The sequence below is a fragment of the Gobio gobio genome (assembly GCF_949357685.1).
Source record: "Gobio gobio genome assembly, chromosome: 18".
NCBI lineage: Eukaryota > Metazoa > Chordata > Actinopteri > Cypriniformes > Gobionidae > Gobio > Gobio gobio.
The window spans coordinates 5,425,894-5,447,677 of record NC_137111.1 but is presented as its reverse complement, the minus strand read 5'-3'; the positions used below and the strand labels follow the sequence as shown (position 1 = coordinate 5,447,677).

The 21,784-nt window shown below is 39.2% G+C and overlaps 1 protein-coding gene across 1 annotated transcript in view; it reads left to right on the top strand.

Moving 5' to 3' along the window:
* bmp5 (bone morphogenetic protein 5) overlaps nucleotides 1-21,784 on the top strand; it is a 36,728-nt gene that overhangs the window by 13,183 nt on the left and 1,761 nt on the right. Inside the window, exons 3-6 of the mRNA XM_079842864.1 lie at nucleotides 9,318-9,466; nucleotides 13,055-13,255; nucleotides 16,343-16,419; nucleotides 16,521-16,631. Of these exons, the coding sequence (XP_079698990.1) occupies nucleotides 9,318-9,466; nucleotides 13,055-13,255; nucleotides 16,343-16,419; nucleotides 16,521-16,631 (538 nt within the window). The remainder of the gene's footprint in view (nucleotides 1-9,317; nucleotides 9,467-13,054; nucleotides 13,256-16,342; nucleotides 16,420-16,520; nucleotides 16,632-21,784) is intronic.

The following is a 21,784-nucleotide window of genomic DNA, read 5'->3' as shown; positions in this document are numbered from 1 at the left end:
ACATGTGTCTTGGTTTTTGTCCTTAAAACGCACAGTGCTAATTAGGTGTGAGAACTTGTGTAGGACTAATTTCTTACACATCTCATCCCAAGCCTCTGTTGCGGATTCCAAAATGTCATTTTAGAGCTAGTAATGGAGTAAAAAAAGAAAAGTTGACATAACTTAAAATTGTAAGGCAACTTGCTGCACAGCTTTTTTGAGTTTACTCAACTTTTAAACAAAGTAGTTCACTTAACTCAATTAACTGAGTAAGGTCACATGTCTCCCAATTTAATATATTTTGTTCAGCTGATTAAGTTATATATATATATATTTTTTTTTTTTTTTTTTTTTTTTTTTTTTTTTTTTATGTCACCATCATGCTGATGAGTGTTTTCTTTAGTTGGGCAGTTTGATGACTTTTTAATGTTTGGAAAGAAAACGCAATCAAATGCTGTGAGTTGCTCGATGATAAGAATATGATCATTGTGTAGTGGATTAATTCACGGATTTTATGACTGAGTTTAATATGAGCAATATATTATGGCATGTGGTAAAGATCCTATTTACGAGTTGAATGCACATGAACGCCACCACAAAGTCGTAAATACCAGTGGGAAGTTGGGGATTTTCTTTAAGCTCCGACCTGTAGGAGTTGGGGGCATGTCAGTGAGAAACATGGCGGAAATCAATGGATATAACGTCTGTAGTTGAACATAACGGGTATTTAGCAGTGACACTGTCAGGCTTTATTATTTACAACAAAGTAAGCTAGCATTGTAATATAACAATTAGCCTAATATATAACGATATACACTGGCTTCATAGATTAATTCAAAACGTGAAATATTAAAACTCAGCTGATGCGCATTCTTTGTTCTTCATTTTCTATAAGTTAACAAACCTTGCTGTATTGTCGTGAAATTCATTAAAAGAATGGACACCGCCATCTTGCGCCGACCGACTTGAACACACCAATAGTCCTCGGTTTGAGTCATTCTTTGTCCATGAAGCTGTTTAGTTGCTTTGCTTTTCTCTTGAGTTTTCTTGTGTTTGTTATTTTGATTAAAGTTGTGGAATAAAGACACTTCAGCGAATGGATCCTGCAACTACTCTCATCATGGCAACCAACCCGTGACAGTTTCAGTGTTTTGACGACTTTATTGTTATTCTGAAATGTAGAAAATAGTAGATTTTAGATATGTATTTTTGGTCAAAGAATGATCATGTTGCAAGTGTTTGCTAATATGCCTATATTTTCACACTCCAAACACAAACTATGAATTTTTTCAGTAATATTGGGAAATAATATTACAATTTTACTGTTTTCTATTTGAATACATTTGAAAATATCAGATATTTCTTTTCAACAGTCATTGCTTAATATTTTGTGGAAACTGAAAGTTCAAAAGAACAGAATTTATTTGAAAGCGAAAACGTTTGTAACATCGTAAATGTCTTTACTGTGACTTTTTTGATCAATTCAACGTGTCCTTGCTCAATAAAATCATACATTTAATATAAAACAGTACAAATCTGTACTGGTCTTTGACCAAGCGAGACTTTCATTAAACGTTGACCTTTTTATTTATGAACTGAATCCAAATGGGACTGAATTAACCCGAATCTCGGAGGATTTGTAAACTTTTGTACGTCTCTGAATTTCATACATAAAATGAAATTCTGTCAATACATTGATGTAAGATGACCTACGCATACTAATGAGCTGGTGTCGATGAAACGCTTTTAAAGCTGAACTCAGCGGCTGTTCTTGCCCTAGAGTAACACATTGAGTTTAAATGAAACCTGACTTCCAATTAAACCTGTAGGAGAGTCTCTTAAAGCCGTGCCTGGTCTGTGAAACACTTTAGGCAGGCAATCAAGCGGAAAATAAAAGGACATCCTGTTTACACGAGCGAGTCTGGAGTCTGTCTGGAGGTTTCCCCTGTGATGATTAAACTGCATGCGTCAGGATCCTTTAAGACTGTAATTTGTCACCATTGAAAAACGGACAATGGTACACGCTGCCTTGGATTATCCATCATAAGGAAAACATGTGGATGAAGTTAAATACATTTGATATTAATATAACATATTTTGGAACATGTGCCAAGGATGATGTTGTGTAACAGTATTCAGGAACACGTTGCTTTTACTACTACTCTAGGCTATTGTATTTACTACAGGATCTATTAATATGTAACTGAATGTAAAAGATCCAGAATGCTTTATCGTTCTGAGTATTCCACAAAGAAGATTTACTTTATGGAGTTTTAAAACCAAGGCTGGGGAGGAGCTTGTTCATCTGATCCTGTCAATCATTACTCAAGAGTGTATAAACAGCTGCGCGGCTCATCCGTGATGATTCTTCCAGCATCCCTCCATCACCCCGTCTCCTGCCTTAAATCTACCTGATCATTACTAACTTACTGACATCGTCCGGTTGAGTTTCCAACTCTATTTCGTACAGCAAGCCAATTCTGTTCATCTTTATCATACTCAAATATTATATTATATGAACTTGTGAAATATCAGAAGAAGATTTATTTTTCCCAAGTGTTCTGGCTTGCATGATAATTCCTTTATTTTCTATCATAATTTACTGTATAGCATATTTTATATTGCCTAAATTTAAGGCCCTTTAACAAATATTAGAAGTAATTTGTGTGTAATTGAGCAGTCTGTGTTGTGTTTCCACCGTAACGGCGCTGGATCTCGAGCTTGTGTCATGTTCAGCAGGGGAACTTCTACCTTCAGACCGCTGACCTGCGTTTCTCCCGTAGACGAGATATGCTGTGACTGACTCCATAACCTGTCCATAAACAATCAGTGTACAGTTCTGAAAACATATTTAACATCATAAGAATCTTTTTGAATAAAACCAAAAAAATGTATGCCAGACATCAGGCATTTCCATCACGTGACACTCGTTTAGGTGACTCACACCTTGTATGTTGCTTTGCATACAATTGACCCAGGATCTGAGTAACACAAAAACTACCCAAACTCTAGGTTATGTCTGACCCAGAATCTGAGTAACACAATAACTACCCAAACACTGGGTTGTTACGTCTGACCCAGGATCTGGGTAACACAAAAACTACCCAAACTCTAGGTTATGTCTGACCCAGGATCTGGGTTGCACAAAACTACCCAAACACTGGGTTGTTACGTCTGACCCAGGATCAAGGTAAGACAAAAACTACCCAAACACTTGGTTGTTACGTCTGATCCTGGATCAAGGTAACACAAAAACTACCCAAACTCTGGGTTGTTACGTCTGACCCAGGATCTGAGTAACACAAAAACTACTCAAACACTGGGTTATGTCTGACCCAGGATCTGGGTAACGCAAAAACTACCCAAACACTGGGTTGTTACGTCTGACCCAGGATCAGACAAAAACTACCCAAACACTTGGTTATTACGTCTGACCCAGGATCAGGGCAACACAAAAACTACCCAAACACTGGGTTGTTACGTCTGACCCAGGATCAGACAAAAACTACCCAAACACTTGGTTATTACGTCTGACCCAGGATCAGGGCAACACAAAAACTACCCAAACACTGGGTTGTTATGTCTGACCCAGGATCTGGGTAACGAAAAAACTACTCAAACACTGGGTTGTTATGTCTGACCCAGGATCTGGGTAACGAAAAAACTACTCAAACACTCGGTTGTTACGTCTGACCCAGGATCTGGGTAACGCAAAACTACCCAAACTCTGGGTTGTTACGTCAGACCCAGGATCTGAGTAACACAAAAACTACTCAAACACTGGGTTATGTCTGACCCAGGATCTGGGTAACGCAAAAACTACTCAAACACTGGGTTATGTCTGACCCAGGATCTGGGTAACGCAAAAACTACCCAAACACTGGGTTATGTCTGACCCAGGATCAGACAAAAACTACCCAAACACTGGGTTATGTCTGACCCAGGATCTGGGTAACGCAAAAACTACCCAAACACTGGGATTCAGAATTTTAAACTTACCCACATTCAAGTGTTAATAAAAAATAATGCATGACCCTAGAATAAACTTATTTTTGTTTGTTTGGTTTGTTTAAAAGCAGAGGTTCTGTTCTTTCTCTTGATAAATTGTATGTTCAGATATTCATACAACAAAATATTCTGGGGGCCATGAAAGTTTTGTGAAAATGTTTTAAAACAGTGCTGGCGGGCAAAGAGTTAAAGTATAAAGTTTGGTTATAGTGATGTTAAATAATATTTTTAGGTTACCACTTTTTTCAGCGTTGCATTGCTCGTGTCAGTAAGGTTTGAGTTAGAATAGTAACTCAAGTCCCTCTCGACATCTAAAGTACAGGAGGTCCAACCTGTGCAGTTAATCCAGACAATGACGAGTGCTCAGCCTTTGTGGAATGATGTATGGGAGCTGTTTTCCCTCAAAGCTTTCCTGATTTAGGATATATCCAGCTGGGCTCAACTAAAAGACCATGACATCATGGCATCAGGTCAGCTCTGTTCCTCAGCGCTCAGACCACCTCTCGTCCGATGGGAATAATTTTGCTTAACCAGAGCCCACCCGAACCAAAGCAAACCTGTTCTTCCTCAGTCTCACCAGATACACTGGCTGGTAATGGCCGTGGATAAAGCTTTCCATTAACAGCTCATTTGCAAGTTCCAGCACTTATGGAAGTCTTGAAAGTCCATCAGTTATCACTCCTTGCATATCTCGGCAGCTTGTCAGAGCGCTTGCACCCCAGACAGGGCCATCTGGCCTTAATAGAGGCCCTCTGCATCAAGAGACTTCCTAAAAGCCCGTCTGTGCCCACCTGCCTCTTCACGCTTCTAATGGCTTTCTAATCTAGATTGAAACCCGTGACATATCTTGAGTCATCCACGGGCACATTGACAGGGCCTTTGCTCACCATGAATGAATGCAGCTGAGCATTTAAGTGGAGATACGGCTCTCCTGGGGCAATGAGGCAGGGGTTTAAAAAGGATTCTGCCATCATGGCTGTGTTTATGAGGCTCCCACGTCCGACAGCTTCACACGTTCGCTCCTGTATTTTCCTGCGATTAATGGAATTTAGTGTTTCACAGTTTAGCACCCACTTCATATAGCCTGCCAAAGCGTGCCCTCTGTGAGTGTTAATGACATGGCGGTAAACGGCACCTTTACAAAACAGCATTGTGGAGGCACTGTGATACCGTAATGGGCACCAATTCTTATTCAGATCTGGTTTCATTTTGTGCTGTGATGCTACTGTACCTACAAGCGTCATGGCAAAGGAAAATCTGAATTTAATGGAAGTGCCGTGACACACTGAATAGATAGCACATGTTTCTGTTCCCTTGTCCTCGCTGGTTGTTTGCAGTTTGATGTAGTCCAATTCACAAGCGAATGACTCAAATGAGCCGGATCATTTTAATCGAATCAGTCTGATGAATCACTCACTAGAGCAATTCTCGACTTTTTCACTGACCCGCAAGTCATTTCTTTTGTCATGTGCAACTGGAAATGAACCAAGAAGTGTTGTGTAATGTTCAGCTGAAGGCTTCAATCAGTGTAATAGAGTGCGGAAGTAAAAACTCCATTCAGTTTCTCCATAGGGAAATACATTTTTAATTATATTTTTACAGCCTTAAAGGAATACCCAACTTTTTGGGACTTTAGCTTATTCACCGTATCCCCCAGAGTTAGATAAGTCCATATTTACCATTCTCATCTCCGTGCATGCCATAACTCTCTCTGACGCACACACCCCTAGCCTAGCTTAGCACAAAGACTGGAGGTGAATGGCTCCAGCTAGCCTACTGCTCAATAAGTGACAAAATAACGCCAACATTTTCCTATTTACATGTTGTGCTGTGTATAGTTATGTATGCAACAGGCGCAATAATATTACGGAGCGCCTGAAAATAGTCCTCAGCGCTCTCTGTGTAAGCAAGTTGTCACATTGGTTATGTTGACGGAAGTTAGCCTATTTTCAGGCGCTGCGTAATATCATTGCGCCGCTGCACTCATGGGATGGCAGCAAAGTTCCTTGATTATTAAGCAGGAATGAGAGTATAGCATATCGGTCTAGAAAATCACAACTTCTAATTTTCTGTCAGTCTTAGTACACAATGTAAGCAGTAGGCTAGCTGGAGCCATTAACCTCCAGTCTTTGTGCTAAGCTAGGCTAGCGGTCCGTCAGACAGAGTTATGGCACGGAGATGAGAATGCTGTGTATGGACTTCTCTAACTCTGGGGGACACGGTGAATAAGCTAAAGTCCCAAAAAGTCGGCGTGTTCTTTTAAGCCGGGTGCACAGTGTGCGATTTATAATAGTCCTTTACGTTTGTTCCTTGTCAGACTGTTCGAACATGATCCCCGCTGTAAGCCATGTCACACTATAAGATCTAAATTGTCATTAATGTCAGACTGTACGATAGTCAGGGCGCGTTAAAACTTCAACTGACAGTGAACGACATTACACACTGACTGAAATGGTGGCTACAAAGAAATCTCTAGCGCTCATTTTGGTCATGGCTTGTCTTGAAAAATGAAGACAATTTGGTGGTCATCATAGGAGAAGTTACACTGCAGGACAGCGGTCATTAATCGGCTGCCGGTTAACATGTCAAACTAATGATCAAAGACTTGAGATTTTAGCCTAGGATCAGAGGAATATTTTAGGATTTGCTAAATTTGTCTCAGACGGCCAAATCGTGGCCAAAATCGCACAGTTTGAACAGTATGCTTTACTGTGAACTACGAGGTTGTTAATCAATAGTATTTGCTGCTGAAGCCGTCGGCCCACTTTATTTAAATTTGTATTTTAAAAAAAAAATCACATTACCTATGACCCTATACAGAAAATTCAACCAATCAGGGAGTTGAAACAAGCAAAACATGCCAAAAAAGCTCATTAGCCCCACCCACTCCTATGAAGCGGCACAAATGATGTATCCGAGTCCGCAAAATATTTCATAATATATGCATATTTTGCAATAAACTTAAATACACTGAAAAAAAGAAGTAAATTTTATGAGTTAATTTCACATGTAAGTAAAATCTACTTCACTAAGTTAAGTAAACTTAACAAAGAAAATTATTTACTCTAACTTTGCAAGTTAAAGTTTCTTGAGTCATTTCTACTTTGTTGAAGTTCACTTTGAAGTACATTTGACTCAAACAGGATAACACTGAATTAACTCATGCTTTTAAAGTGTATGCTTTAGTTGGATCATCTAAATAAATAATACAGTATTGTGTAGACGACATATCAACATAATAAAAGTAATGTGGTACCCACCCGGACACAGAGATCTCAATGCTTGGTACACAATTCACAATAAATGAAGTGTCATTTTGAGTAGAAAATGAACTCCAGATGTCACAAAAGAGCAAGTTACTAAACCTAACAACAAAAGCAATGGTAAAACAGTGTAAATACAGCTGGAAAACAGTGAAAAATGCGACAGTATTAATTATGCATGCCCCATTACATGATGGGAACACCAGTATCAAAAGTTTTACTTTTATAACGTTTATATTTCTGCTTTAATTTCTACAAGCTTAAATTGAGTGTTAATATAGACATCACTTTGTTTTTTCTTTGTTGTAATTATTGCCTGAACTAACTTATGCAGGTTGAATAATCAACTTATTTTGATTATTTTTGTCCATCATTTTGAATTTGATCAATGCTTCATGGGATTGTAGTTCACAGTCTTGTACCGTTGTATTTTTGTCGGATTTTAAAATACTGTTTTGCTTCAAATCAAAGTTTGTAATGTTATGATTCACCTCATTGCCGGTTGGCTTGGTTCATGGCTTATAACAAAGGGTATTTTGAATGGAAAAAAATAAGAATGGATGAATGGAAAAATACTTCCGGAACCAACGCCACTGAATAACAACATTTAGAACAAGGTTTTTGACAACAGACGGTGCTTTAACTAGTTATGCTCTGGGACCATTTTGGGGGATTTCCGCCTGGATTTGACCTACCCAAATTGAAAAGCTTCCCCTACACACATACAGTGGTCTCTAAATACACAAAATTATTCCTCCATTCAGATCCATTTGAATAAATCTTGCATACATGATACAGACAAAAATCTTTTTTCCAGTATTTTCTGGAATCTAGTGGAAACAGCCCAAACTGTCTGCAGGGTGCTAGAGCACAGGGCCTGAGTTACACACTTTCAACAATGAATTTATATCCAACAATTCAAAAGGCGCATCTTTTTTTTCATGTAAACTTGCATGTTTATGTAACTTCAAAGGGTTTCCTGTAAAATGACACCAGTATTGTGTATTTAGAGACACTGTATGTGTGTATGGGAAGCTTTTCAATTTGGTTAGGCCAAATCCAGACGGAAATGGTCCCAGAGTTATTTAGTATAAATAAGTTACTTTGTGTAAAACAAATGCCAAAATGATGCATATCTCCAGAAAGTAGAGACTCTAAGCTTTCAAATGGCACCACATATGAGCCAGCGCTCCTCCACAGACATTTAACATTTAAATATATAAAATATATACTTGATGATGGTATTCCGGATCCTGATATGAGTCTGCAGAGTTTAAGATACTTAAATACTTATTGAAAATACCATTGTTTTGGTTTGGAATAACATTATTATGGGTTGGGGTTGCTCTTCCTAAAGTACTAAAAGAATCATCAGTGGACTTGTTAAGAGGAATCTGAATTTTATCAGATGGTAACATCATCACGGCACTTTGATGGAACTGAATGATTTACCATTAGCCATGGAATTCACATGGTACTCCAAGCACGGTGCTTCAAAGAATACCATGGTACTTTTTGGAAAGTTTTGATAAGATCTGTTTTTACACTTCTCTGCACAGAGTGTATGACACACAGATAGTCTGCTTTATGTCAGTCATATTCATTTGCTCACGCTGACGTTGAAAATAAAACGAGAATACTGCAATGTCACGGGGACGCAGAGGACTGTGGTGTGGCGCTGTGGCATGCTGGGACGTGTCACTGTCTCTGATCATTTTTCTGTCTGTGAGATCCGGGCCGCTGTCTCATTGTGTGGCCCATGTGCTGTTATGGAACATCAGTTAAGTAGATGAACAGGAATGGCTTGTTGACAAAATTGTGGTCGAGATGAAAAGGAAGAGTTGAGAGAGAATTTGGTTGCACTCGTTTCAGTATTTGTTTTTGTATGTTATAATCAACATTGCTAACTAACATGCAGAATGACTGCAATTAGCAAAATCCAACTCATTCGTCTGGGATTTTAAACATGTCAGCACAGTTTAACATTGATCTGTTTGTGTGGGAGAGTGAAATATTATATTCAAAAAATATAGTGTAAATCATAGTGCATTCTTATTTTCTCTTTAGGGATGCTGAAACATTTCTCTTGGACTCGAAAAAGGTCCGCGCTACTGATGGGGGGTGGCTGGTGTTTGACATCACGGCCACCAGTAATCACTGGCTCCTGAACCCGCAGCAGAACATGGGCCTTCTGCTCTGCGTGGAGACCACTGACGGTAAGGCCGTAACATGGGCTTGAATTAAGAGCGATTCATGAACGCAGTCAATCCTGCTGGGTCATTTTCTTACAAATTACTGTGAATAAACGGCAGAATGCTAACTTACTGCTTTTGTTTTACTATCATTTCACATTATAATTTTGTCTTTAATCATGCCACCGTAATAATTGATTTGAAGTCATCATTATGGTGATCAGTGTTTATTTAGCTCGGGATCTAGGATTTTATTTATTTCTGTTCTAGCAGACATTTTACAAATAAAAAACATGGGTAACACTTTACAATAAGGTTGTATTAGTTAACATTAGTTAATGCATTAGTTAACATGAACTAACTATGAACAACACCTCTGTTCAGTGTTAGTTAATCTTTGTTAACATTAGTTCATAAAAATCCAGCTGTTCATGGTTTGTTCATGTTAGTTCACAGTGCATTAACTCATGTTAACAAGATTTTAATAATGCATTAGTAAATGTTGAAATTAACATTAAGATAAATTAATACTTTATAAGTGCAGTTCATTATTAGTTCATGTTAACTAATGTAGTCAACTAATGTTAACTAATGAACCTTATTGTAAAGTGTTACCAAAACATTTTATTATAATGACAAGCTAGAATTTGAAACAGTTTATTCAGCATGAAAATTACGTTTTTGCTTTAGTGTCATTTAAGTGTGAAGATTTACCAATAACTTATTTCAAATTCATAACTGTTTTTACTTGGATCTTTCACAATAGTGAAGAAACTGCTGAGATTCATCTTTGAAAGATGTGACATCATCGTATAAGCATCCCCTAGTGATGCACAGATAATAAAACAACATAAACCAACATTACAAAATAATCAACAACACAAACTCCTAAAAGTAAAGCAAAAATAAGTTTGGCAGCACAGATAAAACCTATAAGAATCAAGAAACTGCACTGCATTCTGGGTACCTTCATAGTACATATGCACTGTAAAAATACAGCATGTTGTTGTTTTTTACAGTAAATTGTGTTTTTCAAAACTGTAAAACCAGGCACTTTTACAAGTCAGTCAGATACAAGAAAAGTCTTACTGTGAAATTACTGTGAACGTTATGCAATTATTAACCAGGAATATACTGTAAGTTCACACTAAAAATTTTAACAGTGCACATTACACTTGAAAAATCTCGGACTAATAGTTCGACGAATAGAAATGCTCATTAAATTGTCACAAGGTCAATGGTCAAAGAGTGTTGCAAAAAAGTTACAATAATGTTTGTATGATGTATACAAACATGATGTTTGTATGATGTTTGTAACATTGTATAATGGTTTATACAATACAGATTGTTTCAAAGCAGCTTCACAGTAATAAACAGGAAAGAGAAAAGAATCAATGATGCAAACTTCATCAAATATGTGACCCTGGAGCACAAAACCAGTCATGCATCTCACGGGTATATTTGTGGCAATAACCAACAATACATTTTATGGGTCAAAATTAAAACATATTCTTTTATGCCAAAAATCATTAGGATATTAAGCAAAGATCATGTTCCATGAAGATATTTAGTAAATGTCCTACTGTAAATAAAACATTTATTATTAGGCATTGCTAAAGACTTCATTTTGACAACCGTAAAGGCGATTTTCTCAATATTTTGATTTTATTGCACCCTCAGATTCCAGATTTTCTATAGTTCAATCTTGGCCAAATATTGTCCTATCCTTAGGCTTATCCTAAGCTTATTTATTCAGCTTTCAGATGATGTTTGAATCTCAATTTTAAAAAATTTACCCTTCTGACTGGTTTTGTGGTCCAGGGTCACATATGAGACAAATTAGAAGACAAGGTCTTACAAGACAATAATGTCATTATTCAGCTCGAATCAATTCAATTCATTTGAATAATTCAGTGTCGATGTTGCAAGATTCGTCAAATATGAAACAAAATTTTATTTAGCTATAAAGCAGCTTTTATTATGTTTAAAATTTTGCATTCTCTCGCAAATATTTTGAGTTCGCCCGAGAAACTTTGCGTTCGCTTGCAGGAAACTCAAAAGGTTTGCGTGTGAATGCAAAAGCATTGAAATATTTTTCCGTCGTGGGTCAAAATGATATTTTTTACCTAAAATTATACTTTTTGGGGGTCTAGAATGCTTATATCATTTCATTTTTATAATATTTGTTATCATTTTATCATTGGCATTTTTTTTTTATACTCACCATGTCCCTTTGACGCTCTCTAAGGAACAGATCAAAATGTAAGTTAAATTAACATTTTACTATCCGCTGTTGCTCATAAATTCACACTTACACACATTCAAATGGATCTAACACAATGGGTCTATCGTTCATGAGTGTCTCCTAACCAGGGCTGCGTTTCCCAAAAGCATTCATTCAACGTCAGGGGTTCTCAACTCTGGCCTTCGAGGTCCGCGTGCGCGTGTCCGTTAAGTCCACGAGACCGTAGGGTGTCCCATTTGTCATTTTAGGTCTCAGAAGGATGCTAGCAAGCACCCCCTTTGCGGTCGATATGTGCCCTTGATACGTCATGAAAGTGCGGACTCGTAAGAAGACCGCGAGGGTTTAGGGTGCCATTTGGGACAGGGCCAATATTACAGGCCCCAAGACCTTGATTAGCTTGTTCAGGTGTGTTTGATTGGGTTTGGAGATAAACTCTGCAGGAAAGTGGGTCTTGAGGGCCAAAGTTGAGAACCCCGTCCTTTAGTTGTCAAGAGAATTAAAATGCCTTTTATGAAGAGTGGGAACCTGCGAAACATCTGGAAATAAGGCAAAACAACGAAGAACTAAAGCAATGTAGTCCTCTCACAGCAATAACCTGACATGAATTAAATCTCAAACCGATTGTTTAACAGTTGTTCAACGGTTGGTTCGAAGGATATGCGACAAAGTTACTACGGTTTCGTGACTGGCCAGCTGATTTCTCCAACGATGAATCACACTACAGAGATTAAACAGGGATTTACAGCGTTGTACGGGAAACGCACCACAAGTTTGAATATGTGTAACTGTGAATGTGGGATGTGTTTTGCCTTTAGTCGTAGTTTACAATGGACATCTGCCAGGTTAATGCTACTCTATGGTACTCGTTTGTTGGGGAATTTATTGAATAATAACCATCACTGGTCACTTTAATAGCCCTGTCATATTTTAGTGTTCTCTCCTGCAGACAGCACTTTGTTGTTTTCAATTATTGTTCATTCCCATTTTACTGGAAATAAGGACCATGCAGTGCAGCTGGTTTCATTTCCATTCACATAGTCATTATATTAGCTTCAAAACAGACACGTTTACCAATGTGAGACTCCACAAAAGTATCATCTTTGAGTCAGGACTACGCCCAGTTTTTCCTCTTTCTTAAATGGGAACCTGATGCCATGAAGTTGTCAGCATTTTAGGATCAGTTTTCAGCCCTCTCCCTCTCAGTTTGACATGCAGACAATCGCTACAGTATCTGTGCGGGCCGTAGAAACTGTCACACATAGTTGTGGTGATTTTGCCACCCAGGACGAGTCTTTCGTGTCTGAATCATGGCTGTTTGTCTCACGTTGATCTCTGTAATCGGATGCATGCATCTGTTTGATTTTCAGGTAGAAGCATCAACATGAAGTCTGCTGGCATCATCGGAAGGAATGGACCTCAGTCCAAACAGCCGTTCCTGGTGGCTTTTTTCAAAGCCAGTGAGGTTCTGCTGCGTTCTGTAAGAGCAGCAGGAGGAGGCAAGAAGAAGAGCCACAACAGAAACAAAAGCAAAACACAACAGAAAACTTCACCAGCTCTCAAAAGTGGAGGTACAGCGCAGTTTCCCAAAAATGCAAAACATTCAGAGTTGCTCCTCATCTCTCCCTCGGGTCATTTTGACCCGAAACTCATTTAAAAAAATGGAGTGTTCATCGTAGTGGTCCAAGACCTCAGCACTTTTGTGAGACTTAAACCACGAAGACACACAAAAAAATGGATTCGAGGAGTTTATGTGGTTGTAATAAAAAAGTAACGAAACCTTCCTTGGCGGGTCAGTTTGACCCCTTTAGGATTGAATGGAATGCGAGGAATGCTTCAGTACTCATAGAAAACCTAACAAATGCTCAAAATTCAAACTAAAAATGCAAAAACTTTACCAAAAAATGATATTATAATGTCTACATGTGTATCTGAATGCATTCTGAAGAGAAAACTGATTTTAGGACCCATCAGAACTCCGCTTCATATAGAGTTATAAGAGTCATGAAATATCAAGTTATATATATTTAAAAAAATGTTTGTTTCCGCCACAGAATAAAACATTTTAAAAGAAAATTGCGACTTTATAATCTCACAATTCTGGACTTTTTTCTCAGAATTGCTAGATATAAGCTTGCAATTGTGAGTTGTAAAGTCAGTCAGAATTGCAATTCTGAGAAAAAAAGTCTGAATTTACAAGTTTATATCTTGCAATTCTGACTTTATAACTCGCAATTGCGAGTTTATATTTCGCAATTCTGACTTTATTTCTCAGAATAGTGAGATATAAACCCGCAAAAGTTATAAAGTTCTATTCTGAGGGGAAAAGTGTCTCTGCTATGGAAGCTTGTTTTCGCCACATAATAAAAATAAAAAAAAGAGGTAAATTGTGACTTTTTATCTAGCAATTTTGTAGCCTCACATCGTAATACTCAGATTCTAGTCAGAATATATCTCCTGCTCCATTGGGCTGTGATTATGGGGCGTTTCAACCGAACCAGGAAAGAAAATGCCTCTGCACTCAATTGGATAGACCTACAACCAATCAGAGCAACGTATAGTTTTCAACACAACTCAACTGCACGCACGCTGGAAAAAGTAGAAGAAGAAGATGAGTGTAAACGATCTTTGCCGGTGTTGTAAAAATAATTTAAGGACACACGGAGTACTTACCAACACCATCATCATTTCTGAGAGAAATAGTAAAGGTGAACGCAAATACAAACAAGTTCTCCGTTTAGTAAACAAATTCAACCCAAGCGCTCTTTGGTGACGTGATGATGACGTTACTGTTGATCATCTGTCCATCATCGTATAAAGCCCGCCCTGATGATGTGATTGGTCCGAACAGCTCTGGTTCCAGCATAGTTGCTCCACAACGGATCAAGTCCAGACCGAAATTCCCGACCTCAAATGTTGTGGGTGGGGCTAAGTTCGGCTGGCGTCCAGGCTAGCAATTTTGACTTTATAACATGCAATTCTGAAAATAAATCAGAGTTTTGAGATAAAAAGCCGCAATTAGCTTTTTATTTTTTATTCTGTGGCGGAAACAAGCTTCCATTGCAGAGACACCCAAATTAACCCAATGTGAGATATTTGAAAGAATGAAAGAATATGAATAATGTACTTATATAATATTATTTATTGATAAAATCTAGTTAGATCAAATCAAAAATTCTAAAAATTCTAAAAAAATAGCTTTCTGGACCAAAAAAAAAGTATAATTTTAGGTAAAAAGTATCATTTTGACCCACAACGGAAAGATTTCCCACAAGGGAAGGATGAGGGTTAAAGGAACACGCCGACTTTTTGGGACTTTAGCTTATTCACCGTATCCCCCAGAGTTAGATAAGTCCATACATCCCATTCTCATCTCTGTGCCATAACTCTGTCTGACGCACCCACCGCTAGCCTAACTTAGCACAAAGACTGGAGGTAAACGGCTCCAGCTAGCCTACTGCTCAATAATTGTCAAAATAATGCCAACATTTTCCTATTTACATGTTGTGATGTGTATAGTTACATTGTGTACTAAGACTGACGGAAAATGAAAAGTTTCTAGACCAATATGGCTAGGATGTTATCACGCAGTGCCTGAAAAAACGGCTAACTTCCGTCAAAATAACCAAGGTGACAACCTGCTTTAACAGAGAGCGCTGAGGACTATTTTCAGGCGCTGCGTAATATCATTGCGCCGCTGCACCCATGGTACGGCAGCAAAGTTCCATGATTATACACATCACAACATATAAATAGGAAAATGCTGGTGTTATTTTGTCACTTATTGAGCAGTAGACTAGCTGGAGCCATTAACCTCCAGTCTTTGTGCTAAGCTAGGCTAGCGGTGTGTGCGTCAGACAGAGTTATGGCACGCATGGAGATGAGAATGGTGTGTATGGACTTATCTAACTCTGGGGGATACGGTGAATAAGCGAAAGTCCCAAAAAGGAAGAGCAAGTAAGGTTAACACAATAGCACTTTATTGTATTTACATACTATATCTCTTAAAATTGTATATTATATGATTGCCCCAGAATCAGCTACTGTACAAAGCTAAAAATGTAAATTACCTATAAAATAAATGTGTGTAAATAATAATAATAAAAAAACCCTGCTGGTCACTAGAATGCATGATGTTCAATGATTATATGTTTTGGCTAATCTGTCATTTTCAGCAAAAGTGGGACATTGTCTATGTTAATTGGTAGCGTGTTCCAAATATTGGTGAAAACCGAATGACCAAAGCCTTTGTCGGTCTATATTGCATTCCACAATCTTGAAGAAGCTCAACAATATCATCCCGCTGTCAATTGCCTGTGCTGTTTACAAAGCCAAGGCCCTGATTTATTAGGATTCAGTGATTTTTGAGTGATATCTTTCGCAAACTATTCCACCTTCTGCATCTTTAATAAGTATCAGTTGTTTCTGTCCTCCATAGATGACTCACTTGCCTGTTGAGCTTACCTGATGTTTTCTGAACGTAGGGCACTTTACTGCCATCAAATCACTGAGTATTTACTGCATTCAGAGTCTATATACAAAGACGTCCCGCCAGCTGCAAACATAGAGCACATTGAGCCCACACACACTCCCAGACTAAACAACACGACTACTTCAGTGTTTGAAGGCTCAACGTCCGTTTTGTTTCTGTTATCTAGATCAGAACACCAGTGAACAGAGGCAAGCCTGCAAGAAGCATGAACTTTACGTGAGCTTCCGCGACTTGGGCTGGCAGGTAAGCGCGTGTGGCGACTCGCAAGACATCAGTTACAGGACTGCACAATGGGATCGCTCCATTCAGGCAGAAAATACATCACTGTCTCTGTCTCGTTTTAGGATTGGATTATTGCTCCAGAGGGCTATGCAGCCTTTTATTGTGACGGAGAATGTTCATTTCCACTGAACGCACACATGAATGCGACAAACCATGCCATTGTGCAGACCTTGGTAAGTGTCCATTGCTTCGTTATTTAACTCTTTCCATTATTTAACCTTGAATTCTCTGGGAATTTTGAGCAAAAAGAAGAGAAAATCCCTTTTTTGACTTCAACACAACGCATGATGTCACCATTTTCACAAAATCACGTTTTTGTTGTTTACATGGAGACGGTAAATAGCCCGGCTCCGCCCTCCTACGTTCTTCCGCTCAATTTTAATTTTCCTTCAGTACTGCGTTTGGGATTGCGGTATATTCTCTGGTTTTCTCCGGTCAAATTTTAACCGGTCCAATCAGGGAACAGAGGGAGGGGCTGAGAACGAGGACGGTGATGTTGTGCGCTAGTTTGAGATGATATAGGGGGAGAGCGGGGCACAACCTAACGCTTTTTGACTTTCTCAGTTTGTGTAAATCCACTTGGGGTTCAGAGTATTTATTTTTTCCCACATTAATTGCACACATTTCTAGTACAATTGACCTATCGGTAAGCCCCGCCCCCCTTAGTTACTGTTGCTAACTCGGACAAACAAACGGAGTTGCTATATCTTACAATGTACAGCTGTCAGTGTGAAAACCTTATCCAAGATGTTTTTGGACACAGAATGTAGCGTATACCCCGTCCGAATGATGGCCAAACTTTACTGATGGTTTATCAAGTTTATTACATCGTTTTTCACTCAAAAAAAAATCATCGTAAGAGCTGAACAAACAAACAAAGCATAAGTGCGCATTAACGTCTCATACACAAACTCTCTCTAGCCCTCTCTCCGTGGCATTACCATTAACATACACGGCAAATTACACAAAAACACTCACAGTAAACAAACATATACACAGACCTTATGCCTTTTCGGGGGTGCAGTTAATAACTGGTGAACTTTGTATCTGCAAAACAACTCTGATAAACTGCGTGCGAGCTCTTCACTTCACTACCCGGAGACTATAATACCCATTAAAATAAGAGTCCTCTTTATGAGACAGATAATGCGTGCCCTTTAAACATATCTAAACTCACAGAAATAAAATGGGAATAAAATAAATATGGTGAGAGATTAATTTGGAAGCGATGGTTTACATATCTCAATGCAAACGGGAGAAGCCTCTTGTTATGATCGCAGATGATAACATCCAGGATCAACACTGTTCATGTACCGCAGGGTAAGATTACATAAATTCACATTTAATCAGTTTAATATTGAGAGATGCACTGAAAAGTAGACCTTCGTGTTTCTGACCTAACGTTACACCGTTGCATGAGAACAGTTAGTTATAGTTAGTCAGTTTGTACGTTAGCAGGGAATTACTAACTTTAATCGTAACTTAATTAGAGTATGACAAACAGAAAATCCTCTCAGGATCCCTGGAATCAGTGTTATAGTACCTCAGGCACGACGTTTACCATTTTTGTAGCATAAACACCATCAAAACGATGAGAGCTTCGGATCTTCCAATGTTTCTCTATGGCGCTGAAACCTAAAGATATCCGAGTTCCGGTCCCAGCGCAACTGATACTCAACTGCCATTGGCTCATCTGCGTTCAATGGGAGGGGCTTACCGTGGTTTTGTTTCATTAATACAGTGTTTACTTTTTTCTTGATTTACCCCGAAAGAAGGGAAGTGAAAGGTGACAACATGCCCCATATGTGGGGCACAATGTAACATGACCAAATAACAATTTAAAATTTTACCTGATATAATCAAAAAATATATATAACACAAACTAAAATATTTTGTCAACAAAATACAATTATTAACTGTTTAAAATAAAATAATGGCATTTTTTAATCATTAAAAATATAACCATTTTTGAGTTTGACTACAAACACATCGCTAAATACAGCTAAACAGCATAGTTCAAAACATAATAATAATTAATAATTTCTAAACATTGACTCTCGGTCATTATTCACCCTTTTCTCATGGTTTCTCAAAAGAATTCATAAAAGTATAGAATATAATGGCATATTTCTAATAGGGGCTCATTGTAACGCAGTGTTAAAACACACCCCATGTGCACAACTGGGATTTAAACCGCGGCTCGTGTCTTCTGCTGTTAGATCAGCATTAAGGAACGATCTCTACTGTTAAATATCAGATATAAGATTATAATAATATCAGATTTGTCTTATTTTAAATAAACAGAGATGAAAAATAAACTTAAATAAGAAATTTACTTTTGCTATGGTTAAATAAATGTTCAGTGATATCTTCCAGAGATTTTTAATTTTCTCTCTGAAAATTCTCTGAACAAATGAAATGTACGAGAGTCTGGTGGGACCAGGCTAGACGGTAAAGGCATATTTTTCAAAACCTTGCAATTTAAAACTCGTTTTCAAAAGCTTGCTTTTTCAGGCCCCAAAAACGCTGCTGTTGTGTAAATGAACGCCCAAAACCCATAAAAAGTTTCCATTATCAGTTGAAAATGGTGTCGTGTAAACATTCCCTGAATGAGGAACCAAACAAGACTCAGGTGAACATAATCAATTAACCATAGAAACCAGCAACGGAATAAAGGGAACAGGATCTAAACAGAGGACGGAATGATGGGAATCAAAGGAAAAGACATCATAAGAGTCCACATGAAGAATATAACTGTTACACTACCATTAAATAACAATGAGCAATACATTTCTTTCAGTATTTATTGATCTTTGTTAGTTTATAGTTTTACTGTTAGTAGGGGTGGGCGATATGAATACTTATTTCACAACATGAGAATTGTTATTTCACGACAACGATATATATTACGATATAGTTCAGTTTTTTTATGTAATTTCTGCTAAGGCTCTTTTACACCGGACGCGTAACGATAACGCGAAACAAAAAAGTGAATATTTCGTGTGTGAATAGTTCGCGCCAAAAGCCTCGACACGAATTTGCGACGTCTGTGACGTTTCGGAGCTCCAACGTTTCCAAACATTTCCAGCGACAGCTGAGAAAACACGGACACTTCATCATCCAGTGAAGACGAGCTTTTCATTTTCTTTAAAAGACCGAAATGAAGGTTTTGGGTGCACCTGGTCTTAAAGAACAGAGAGTCTGAAGGGGAGTATGCTAATACAGGAGCTAAAACTTTATCATGGCCGGTTCCGCACTTACTTTCAAATGTCCATGAGACAATTTGAGGAGCTCCTCCAGAGACAGTAGCAGCGCATCTGACGAGACACACACACACACACACACACTTCAGGAACCGATCGATCCGGAGCAACTGTTTCCAGTTGAGTCACAATGTAAACATTTAAGTGCCACAGTCGTACTGACGAAACACATTCACTTTCACGAAACACAATCAACTAGTTTTAACTCAAAAGGTGATGTTATGGTTGTCTGTAGCCTACAGTGGGCAAACACAACTACAGCTGAAATCTCATGAGAATGCGACACCTGGCAAAGGTTAATGTTGATTGAATAGCTAATGACATCAACTGGACATTTCGTCACATTTGTTTCTGTGTATGTGATTGGTTGAAGCCTTTTCTGTCGCTGCGAGAGTTTAAAAAAATCGACATCAAAGCGAAAAAAATAAACATCGTTTTTCTGCCGCAGCACATTCGCGTTCGGTGAGGAAGCACTCATTACACAAACAGCTGATCAAAAAATAAAACCATTGCGCGAATGATTCGTCCAGTGTGAAAAGACCTTTATTAAAAATAAGGAAGTAAATTATGAACAATAGGAAAAAAATATGAACTGAACAAATTAAGTTTTTCAGGTACAATAGGTTTATTTAACATGTAGTTAGAATCAGTACAGAAATGTAATAATCAAATAAATGTATTCTTATTAAACCTAAAACAAGTTAATCAGTCAAGAGCAGTGTTACCACACAATGGGCATTTTGACACAATTGCGTGTATATTCGACCATTCAAGTGTCAATCCTGCTAAATACCCCGATCAGGCATAACATTATGATACTTTTGCTGATAAACAGCCCTGAGGCATGGACTCCACTAGACCCCTGAAGGTGTGTTGTGGTATCTGGCACCAAGATGTTAGCAGCAGATCCTTAAAGTCCTGTAAGTTGCGAGGTGCAGGCTCTATGGATCGGACTTGTTTGTTCAGCTCATCCCACAGATGCTCAATTGGATTGAGATCTGGGGAATTTGGAGGCCGAGTCAACGCCTCAAACTCATTGTTGTTCTCCTCAAACCATTCCTGATGCATTTGTGCTTTGTGGCGGCGCATTCTCTGCTGAAAGAGCCACAGCCACCAGGGAATACCGTTTCCATGAAAGGCTGGACATGGTCTCAACAATGCTTAGGTAGGTGGGACGTGTCAAAGTAACATCCACATGATGGAGGACCCAAGGTTTCCCAGCAGAACATTGCCCAAAGCATCACTGCCTCCGCCGCCACGCCTTCTTCCCATAATGCACCTGGTGCCATGTGTTCCCCAGGTAAGCCACACACACACACACCCGGCCATCCACGAGATGTAGAAGAACACGTGATCATCAGACCAGGCCGCCTTCTTCCATTGCCCCGTGGTCCAGCTCTGATGCTCACGTGCCACTGTTGGTGCTTTGGGCGGGGTCAGGGGTCAGCATGGGCACTGGTCAGTGGCTGTGCCGCCCCATAAACAACAAACTGAGATGCTCTGTGTATTCTGACCCCTTTCTATCAGAACCAGCATTAACTTCTTGAGCAGTTTGAGCTCCAGTAGCTCGTCTGTTTGATCGGACCACACAGGCCAGCCTTCGCTCCCCATGTGCATCAATGAGCCTCGGCCGCCCATGACCCTGTGGCCGGTTCTCCACTGGTCCTCCATGACCCTGTCGCCGGTTCTCCACTGGTCCTCCATGACCCTGTGGCCGGTTCTCCACTGGTCCTTCATGACCCTGTGGCCGGTTCTCCACTGGTCCTTCATGACCCTGTGGCCGGTTCTCCACTGGTCCTTCATGACCCTGTGGCCGGTTCTCCACTGGTCCTTCATGACCCTGTGGCCGGTTCTCCACTGGTCCTTCATGACCCTGTGGCCGGTTCTCCACTGTTCCTTCATGACCCTGTGGCCGGTTCTCCACTGGTACTTCATGACCCTGTGGCCGGTTCTCCCCTGTTCCTTCATGACCCTGTGGCCGGTTCTCCACTGGTCCTTCATGACCCTGTGGCCGGTTCTCCACTGGTCCTTCATGACCCTGTGGCCGGTTCTCCACTGTTCCT